We start from the raw sequence: 10,051 nt of genomic DNA on the forward strand, positions 1-10,051 counted from the left end.
AGGGAGTCATTGATGTTTCAGAAAGAACAGTGAGAAGACAACATCTGTGACCAGATAGAGCTTTATTGTTGTATTAGATAAATGATGCAGAAAAGGTTGGATTCAACTCTGAAATTTGGGGAATTTGAGATGAGATGAAATGATAATCTTGGGGTCTTTCAGATCACAAAACACATCTCAGCAGCTTAGATACTAGAGTGGTATAGGTGGGAGGTCGAATTAACTAAGAGAAAGGAGAGGAAGATCTTTTGCTTTAAGTTCGGCTCCTCAACAAAGGGTCCCAGGTTAGCAACAGCCCCCAGAGCCACCACCACAGCCTCCAGAGCTACCACCAAAGTTGTTAGATTGCAGGAGATGCCCAATGCCACTGCCACAGCTGCCAGAGTTCCGACTCCTGCATCCATCAGATCTGTGAAGATGGGAAAACAGACAGCAGCCACCCTCAGAGCCAGAGCTGCTGCATCCTCCAGAACTGGCCCCACAGCCAGAAGAGACAGGAGGAAGGTATGGTGCCTGGGGAAGGACCTTGGGAGGACACTTGGGGGTCTGACACTTGGGAGGGGTCTGGCACTGCTGCTTATTTTGTTGGCAGGACATCTCTGGGTGAGTTCAGTCAATCTGAAAGATAATAGTGGAATTTTTCAGATCCTTGAGATCCAGAGAATTTAAAAAAATCCCTTTTGAATCAATCCATTCTGTGAAGACACAACTTTTTCTATTACTAATATACTAATATTACTAAAATTATACTAATTACTAATATATACTACTAATAATACTGATATACATTAATACCTAGTAGTAAAAGATTTAAAATTATTCCTATAGACAAACATATTCAGGTGAAAATTTGTGAATCAGAGAATGAACATCTAGCTCTAATACTGATGGTTAGGAACAGTTTTTGAACATGTCCATGTGACCTGAAAGGCAGCATTGTGCCTTGGCCAGGGAGCCAGCTTCAAAGCCAGAAGGACCTGAGACAAGTCCTGCCTATGACACAGAGTGACTGTGTGACCCTGGACAAGTCATAACATCTCAGGGCTCTGTCCAAGTTTCTAAAACTAGAAGAGTTGCAACTTGGATTGATAGAAGGAATTGCATCATATAAAAGGTTCCTCATGAGAGTCTCAGATCTTATCTTAATTTAGCCTGAGAAATTCTGCAGAATCTCTTTTACTTCAACTATGTGTGGTCTTGATAAAGGAGGTGACTAACTCCCTTCAAAGCCTGGACTATCAAAAGGATTACAAAATTTTACAGTTTCTATGAATAAGATGTCTGCTGCTCCCTGCCCTCTAGACAATAAGCTTTTGACTTTCCATCTGGGAAGATCCAGGCCAATTCCCCAACAGTATATAATGATAATGATAATAATAGTATCAATAACATGATATAATAAAAATATAGTGATAATAACTGGCATTGGACATTTTCAAAGAATTTGCAAACATTATCTCATTTTATCACCACAACAACATTGAGAAGTAGGTGTTATTATCTCCAGTTTACAGATGAGAAAACTGAGGCAGACAGAAACTAAGTGACTTGCCCAGGATCACATAGCTAGTAAGTTAAGAACAGAATTTCAACTGAGTTTATCTGACTCTATTTCCAACTATCCACTGTCCCACAAATCCAAAATTCAAACTTTTGTTCTTCACCACTGCTGTACTTCTCACTTGATTTAAATCTGTTTGCTCCTTAGCCCTTTTATCCTTTCTTCTTCATCCCCTCTAAAGCCCCCCTTTTATTCTGTATGCTTTCTCCTCTTCTCTCCTCCAACACCCTCCTCCAAGTCTTTCCCCAGGCTCTTATACAAACACTCACCTTGATCACAGACAGTGATAGGTACTCTCTGCTGAAGAACCAGAGTGGGTGAGGAGCCAAAGACAAAGCCACCTTATAAAGGGCATCTCAGGCAGAGTTGTTGGCAAGAGTCTCAGCTCTCTAAGAGGAAGAGTGTCCTTCCCAACCCATGACATGTGTCAGACAATTCCTGGCATTTCCCAATCTCTCGTGCATAGACATGAGGTAATATAAGGATCATTCACTTGAAAGGGATATTAGCTGTTTTGTAGTCTAGCCTCTTTTTTATTTTACAGATGAGGAAACTGAGACCAGGAAGGCATCATCTAAGATCAGAGGAGTGATTAGGGGAAAGAAACCCAAATCCTCAAAAGAGAAGTCCAGAGCAGTTTTCATTTCAAAAACTCTTGGTTGTTGTTGTTCAGTCTTCACTCTGGATGAAGACCTTGACATCAGGGAGGTGATGCCAGGACATGCACATGAATTGGATTTGAGTGAGGGGGTGCTGTGCACAGTCACTAGCCTCACTTTCTCCTCCAGAGATATGAATCAGGACAACTTGAGATAACCCTGGATATGTGCCAATTAGGGTTAAGTGACTTGCCCAAGGTTACACAGCCAGAAAGTATCAAGCATCAGGTTGAATTTGAACTCAAGTCTTCTTGCATCCAAAGTCTATGCTTTATCCACTGGGTCACCCAGCTCCCTTGGTAATTCTAGGATGGATCCTACATAGTGTCATTTTTGAAAGTAGTCTCACACATATTGGAGGAAAAGAGAGGCATTGCATACTTTTAGAAAGCCACATCCTTCCTAAAATTTGGAAATTCCCAAATCAAACAGAAATCTAAGAAAATGTCATTAAGTTTAGCCTTTGGGCAAGGACTAGACTTCAGGTCTAGAAATGTCCAAAACATCAAAGACCACTCTTCTCCCTATAACTATCCTCCTGCACAAAATCCAGGGTAGTCCAGGAACTCTTAACTAGGAGTCAAAAGGTCAAATTTAAATCTTGACCCTACTATTTACCACTTCTATGACCTAGCATAAACCCCATAAACCATTTAGGTTTTATTTTCTACATTTCTAAAATGAAAAGATTGGAATATGTGACCTCTTCTCTACTTCTCTATCTGCAATCTAATTATTGTGCCCTGGAATCTTCTCCTACAGTCTCCAGTATTGAGTTGAGGCTTCTCCAAGACATATCTTTATGAGACATTCACTTCCCAGTTTCATCCACATATCCTCCCCTCAGCATAGAGATTTATCCTCAAACTCTCCCTTTCCTGAGATATTGAATGGTTATTCTTTTATTTTGGGGGGGAAACCAAAAGGGAGTGACTGGCCATCTATTCATTTTTTTCCATTCAATCATTGTTTCATCAAATACTTGAGGGCCTTTTTCCTTATGAGACTCTTTGGCCAGGGTTTCTGATAAGAAGACTAATACATAGCTTCTGCCCTTGAGGAGGCTATAGTTTAATAAGGGGACAATGAATTCACAAATCTCTATATTGAAATGTAGAAAAAATAGGTGTCATAAGAGGAGTACTAACTATATTGTATAAGAGATGTCAGAATAGGAAGAATGGGAAAAGCCCTGGATCTAAGGTCAAAGAATCTGAATTCAAATCTTGGCTCTGCTGCTACCTTAGGTAAGTAATTTAAGCTCTTCAGGAATCAATTTAGCAAAATGAGTGGGTGGAATTAGATGACCTCTGAACTCTTTCCTTTCTAAATCTTTGATCCTTGGATCCTACAACACTATGTGTATTTAGTGAATAGACCTGTACTTCCCTTGGGTCGGACCTCAACAAATTCCTATTAAGAGTAGCAATGATGATCACAGTGGTGGTATTGATAATGATGATGATAAAGACAATGATAATGGTGGGGTTAGGATAATGATGATGGTGATGTTGATAATAGTGGTGGTGGCAATATTGATAATGATGGTAAAGACAATGATGATGACAGTGGTGATTGTGGCAGTGAGTGATGATGATGATGATAGTGGTAAGGACAGTGATGATGATGGTTATGTGGTCATGGAAGTATTGTTGATGATAAGGACATTAATGATCTAATGAGATAATTCATGTAAGCTTTGTAAGCCTTCATGTACTAAGTGAAATGTCACTTTACTATAAATATCATGCCATGATGAAACAGGTAGCAATTCCAATGATGAGAGTAGGAAAGGATCCTGTCCTGCTTGCCACCTAGTCCCCACCCTACCAGTCATTTATGACTGCAGTTGCTCAATAGACAGTTCTAAAATCTGAACTCAGGGAGGATTTGAGATCTCTTGATGAACTGGGATAACCAGGCAGGCCAGTGGTCAGTGGATTCAGTCAGGACTTGTGCAAACTGTGTGGCCAAAGTCAAGAGAATTACTGGTACATTTTCATCAGGTCTCTTTGATGCTATTGGATGAGGAATTACTTATCTTCTCTGGGGGGTATGAGAAACAGTGAGTTAAAATAGTTAAGAAGACCCTGGTTGAAAGTGGCAGGAGGTGTCCATTTATGATAGCAATGAATGCCAATCATGGGAAGATTTGAGAAAACTAAGGTGTTTTACTGTTACCTGGACAAACATTAATATTTCCACTTAAATTCATCGTTTCTTCCCATAGATGAAAAGAGTAGAGTTGACCTCATCATATGTAGGACCTATCAGAAGAAGCCAAGCTCAGTCTGTCACTTTTCTCCTTTAGTACTTGGTTCTATATTTGGCCTGTCTTTTCCAAAAACATGGGAATAAGATAGCCAACTATCTTTGACCAGACTTAGGAGAGACAAATGATTGTGAATCTTATAGTCTCTACTCTGAATAGCGCCCCCCCCACTGAAACACACACACATACACACACGTACACAAACACACACAAATACATGCACACATGTTCCAATATGTCAAATAATTGATAATCTATTTCTTTCCTTTTCTGTGGAAATTTTTTCTACAGTTATTGGAATCTTTGGATTCCTTTTCTTTCTTCCCTCTGATTTCATTACTACCCTTGGACTTGTGCTTATTGGTTATTGGGGTTCTTCAGTATTGTTGTTTTGTTCACTTTCTAGCTGCCTAACCTTCTGATTCTGATTTGGACTGTTCACTGGTATCATTGATACTTTTAGAGAATTTAATTTATTATGCATTATTTATAAAAATATGTTTTTAAATGTGTAATAAAAATAATAATGCATCAAGAATTCTATTGGTATTCTGAAATGAAAGTTGATTGGGAAGAACATGTTTGAGACATTTAACACCCACATAATTCCATCCTTAATGTATACTTTCCAGATTAAAAAATTGATCATGACAGAATTGGAAAATAATCTCTCAAAAATCTGTATAATATTTTCAAAAATGCAGGGCCTGTTGTCCTAAGAAAGCATAGAAAGATGAGCACTTCCACACCAAAAGGAGAAAGAGGATAAGAGATGTTCTTAGAATATTTGATAAGCACATTAAAACTATAGATATACTGTCAGAACAATCAAAGTCATGTCAATGAGTGTGAGCAAGGGAAACTAAGAGGTTTCTATGATTGGATTTTTCAAATAAATGTGAAAATTCCTTGTCTTCATAAGATGGTCTAAGACATAGCTAAGATTCAAAAGTGAAATCCAAAGACCTTCCATGGGCTACATCTAGAAGAATTTGGCCAACAAAAATACCTACAATGAAGCATCTAAAAATGACTGAGTCATGTGGATTTGCTTATGGAAATAGAAGGATTCACAATGGTAATTTAGGACCAGATAATTGCTACCAGAAATTACAGAAGGATAATCCTTGAAAAAAATCCTTAATTATTAGTATAACATTCAAGGAAATGGTGGATATTGTGCAACCACACTACAGGCTGCCAAAGTTTAGTGCCTCCCAAATACTTAGTTAAAGATGACTTGGTGGCCAGAATTCTTTAAAACCAACTCACTATTTTTCATGGATTGACAGAGGGTACAACCTCATATTGTAAATATAGACCTTAAAATCTCCTGGAGAATTCAACTGGTAAACTGTATTAGAACTGGACTGTATTAAAACTGAACTGTTATCTGCAATTAACTGGAATTAATATTAATTCATAAATGACTAAGAATTAGAGTTTCACTAGATCTTCCTATACAAAAATATTCAAAATCTCTAAGCTACGCCTAAAGGAAAACATTCAAAGGACTAGCTGAAGAATTCAAAATTATACCAGACGAGGATGAGGTATGCCATGCCATCCATGTTGTTCTCTAGGCTTTTGTACTGGACTGCAGTTGTTCAATATGAAATCTCATTCCAGTCCCAGTATTCACATTTTGGAAGTACCCACTACCCCTCTGGGTCTCTATCTGAATGGGCAGCTCCAGTCAGAATGTCCATGGAAGAAGGGCATCCAGTTTAGCAATATCTCATTGAAACTGTAATCAGGACTTCCTCTATGGTGTCCTCAAGCTGTATCTCTTTGTTCAGCATTTTATCCTACTCTTTTCAGTTTTGTATATGTGGTGTCTTAGAATGGAAGCTCCTTGAAGGCAGCAACTGTCTTTTTTCCCTCTCTTCTTGTAGCTTCTATATTTACCACAATGCCTAGCACACAGTAAGGTCTTCATAAATGCAAAATGGATGGACAGATTATCCTGATGATGCTTTCATCGAAAGAATATAATAAAGTTGAATTTATTCAACTGCAAAAGCTATTATTTTATCCCTTTTTGTAATAGTCAAAAGAACATTGAATTTTAGGGATAGTGGCAGAATAATTACTTGAGTCAGGACCATTACTATTTGAATATCTTAGGGAAAACTTGAGAAGAAAGATATAATGAAGACCAAGCAACAATAGCAGCAACAATATTGATGATGTAGTAGATTATAAATATTTAGCATCTTCCAAATGAATACCTAGCCAATATGACCCAATGCCCAGAATAATATATCAGAAGCTTAAGATTTTTCACAAACTGAGAGATGAAAAATCTTCATATTTCAAATACACAATTCATAATATCCTGGGGAACTTGAATAATAAAACCATACTGAGGCCTAAGAATTAACACAGAACAACTTTTTATACACAGTCATCTGAATAGAACACTGATCCATTCAAATTTGAGAATAATGTTTTAAAAAGTTATCAAAGATGATAAAAGCTAAAAAAAAAGTTGATGTAGTCTATATTGGAAGGCCTGTAGAAAGAGGTATGTGGATGCATTGTTGGAGAAGCTGTGAATTAGTACAGACATTAAAAACCACCTGGAATTTTACAAATAAAATGACTACAAATAAAGTTCTTGTCCTTTGACCTAGAGATTCTGCTGCTAAGTGCATACCCCATGAAAATCCTTGTCTAAAGAAAAAAGTCTCATATAAGGCATATGTTTATAACAATATTTCTTTTTTTGTAAGTAGAAAAGAACCAGAAACTTTATTTTTTTGTCCTAGTAATGAGAAAAAATTTTCCTCCCTATAACACTTACCTATGGTCCTTGTTTTACCATTTGAGGCCAATCAGCACAAGTCTAATGTTTTACATATAATAATCTTTAAAAATTTTTAAGATGACTAAGGTCTCCAAATTTTTTCTCTCAACCAATCATCTCTTAATATATTCTCCCATTTGAGTGGTTCCTAAGGTGGATCATCATATTATAGATTGATTGATCAGGATAGAGAAAAGTTCAAGTATTACCTCTCTGTAGAAACAATTCCTCTATTCAGGCACCCTAGGAATCCTGGTGGATAGGGGTCCAGATTTAGAGTTAGGAAGTCTCATTTTTCTCATTTTCAAATCTGGCCTTAGATCTTACTAGCAATGTGACCCTGAGCAAGTCATTTAATCTTCTTTGTCTCAGTTTCCTTATCTGTCAAACAAGCTAGAGAAGGAAAAAAGCAAACTAGTATCTTAGCCAAGAAAACCCCAAATGGAGTCATGAAAAGTTGTATACAGTGGAACACAGCACACAAAAGACCAGAATACCATATTACTATTTCATATTGAGTTTATAGTTCACTAATACTCCAAGGTCTAATGTATATAAACAGCCTTCTAGTCATTTCTGCCCCATTGTGTGCTTGTGCCTTGGATTTTCGAATCTAAGGACCAGAGTTCAAATTTATCTTTCAGTCTTAGTCTGAATTCTATGATCCCATCTTTAGTAACTCTGAAGAGAACAATTGTAGTGGAGAGATGGGGATAAAAGCCAGATGGCAAGGATTTGAAGAATTAGTTGGGGAGAGAAATGAGAAAGGAAAAAGAAAAGGGAAGAAAAATTCATCTTTTTTTTAGAAGTTTGGTAGTAATCAAGAGAATTGAAAAGATAATGAGGTGGTAGCAGAGGCAAGGGATAGAAAGAAGGAAGAGAGAGAGAGAGAGAGAGAGAGAGAGAGAGAGAGAGAGAGAGAGAGAGAGAGAGAGAGAGAGAGAGAGAGAGAGAGAGAGAGAGAGAGAGAGAGAGAGAGAGAGAGAGAGAGAGAGAGAAACACAGAGACACAGAGACAGAGAAAGACAGAAAGACCAAGAGAGACAGAGACAGAGAGACAGACAGACAGACACACACGCACACACACACACACACACACACACACACACACACACACACAGAAAGAGTCAGAGAAAGACACAGAGACAGAGTGACACAGAGAGAACAGACAATTGAAGATTGAGTCCCTAATAGATGAGATCCCAGTCATAGGTATAGCAATTAGGTTTGACAAGAAAACGGACCATTTCTTCTCTAAGAGAGGTAGAAAGAAGAGAAGGATGAATTTAGACAGAGAAATTATTGGAAATAGAGGTGGGGATCTCTCATGATATGACCTTGATGTTCTAAGTCAAATAAGACAGATTTGCCATCTACTAGGGTGAGGCTGGAGGTGAGATCTTCAGTGAATAAAACTAAATGGGTAGGGACCATTATTAGGAATGCAATGATCAGCAAGGGATGAACAAAAGGATTTCTCTACAGTTGTCAAGTTTTAAAAAAAACCTGGATAAAATTAGCACAGACACAATGTCAATAGAGGAAACCCCAAAGATCACTCAAATGGGCTTTTAAAAATACATTCTGGGATGGAAGGTAGAAAACAAGACCATGTTTTCATCTTGACCACTCTATGACAGAATCCCTTGAGGGCAAATAACTATAAGGGAATTTTTTCCTACAAAGTGCACATAAGAAAGAATAATATCATTATGAAGATTGACTAAATGCAGAAAAAATAGATAAGTTAGAGCTTACATGTGCTTATATGCCTGATGTTGCCTGGTAAGTATAAATCTGAGACTCTGCCTCCCCTCAAATCCATATACACCAAGTATAGTGCATTAATATGGTAATTATCTAATAAACAAGTGGTGAATAAGTGAATGAATGAGTGATGAACAACCTGGTGAAGTGAAAACAATCAATGAATGGAAATCAGAGACCTGACTTTAAATTCCAACTCTCCTACTTGCTACATGATTGCTTCACCTCTCTAGACCTCTTTTTTTCTTTTTTTGTAAGGTTAAGCAATTAGCTTCAATGATTCCTTCCAGCTCTAGCTTTCTGGAATTCTATGAGTCACAGGCTCATTTCTGAAGGGAGGGTGGATACTTCCCTCAAACCTTTGGGTAAGGGTGGGGCTGTGTGTAAGGTGGGACCTCAGTTCATAGGAACTAAGCCTATTACCTTCTTCCCTATGGAATGGATTGCTGGTAATTGTGGATGAATCAACATTTTGCCAGGGGACCTTGGAGAGCTGCCCTGCTACAGATAAGCAGGTAAGTGATCTCCTCAAAGAGTTTCCAGGATGAGAGGAAAGTGGGAGACAGCTCTCACCCACTCTAATAACAGGGGGAACAAGAGGAGATCTGGTCCTGGTCTAGATATAAGACAAGAACACAAAGAGAAAGATGTGTTTAAAAAAATCTTGGTAGCAGGTTACGGTTGCCTTGGAGTATTTAGATGTGTGAGTTGAGGAGAGTTACCAGACCTGTGTCTGTAGATTCCTGACACCTGCTGTGACCTGGTGGATAAAAGGCTAGAATAGGTCCAAACCTACTTCTGACCCTCATTAATTGTGTGAATAAGGGAAATTTGCTTCATTTCCCTGAAGTGTGACTTTCTCATCTATAAAATAGGTCTGTGCTGACCAACAAGAGACCAGTTGATAGGAACTTGCCAAGATATTCTCCCCAACCTAGACACTTTGGAGAGCTGTTTCAGGCCATGATAATTCAGGGATTGGA

General features: G+C 38.1%; 1 protein-coding gene across 1 annotated transcript; it reads right to left on the reverse strand.

Annotated features, from left to right (window-relative positions):
- Positions 1-285: 285 nt before the first annotated feature.
- Positions 286-597, reverse strand: LOC141489510 (late cornified envelope protein 3C-like). The gene has a single exon (XM_074190093.1). The coding sequence runs from the start codon at positions 595-597 to the stop codon at positions 286-288; it is 312 nt and encodes a 103-aa protein (XP_074046194.1).
- Positions 598-10,051: the final 9,454 nt, after the last annotated feature.

Source organism: Macrotis lagotis, chromosome 5, assembly GCF_037893015.1.
Source record: "Macrotis lagotis isolate mMagLag1 chromosome 5, bilby.v1.9.chrom.fasta, whole genome shotgun sequence".
In the NCBI taxonomy this organism is placed as follows: Eukaryota; Metazoa; Chordata; class Mammalia; order Peramelemorphia; family Peramelidae; genus Macrotis; species Macrotis lagotis.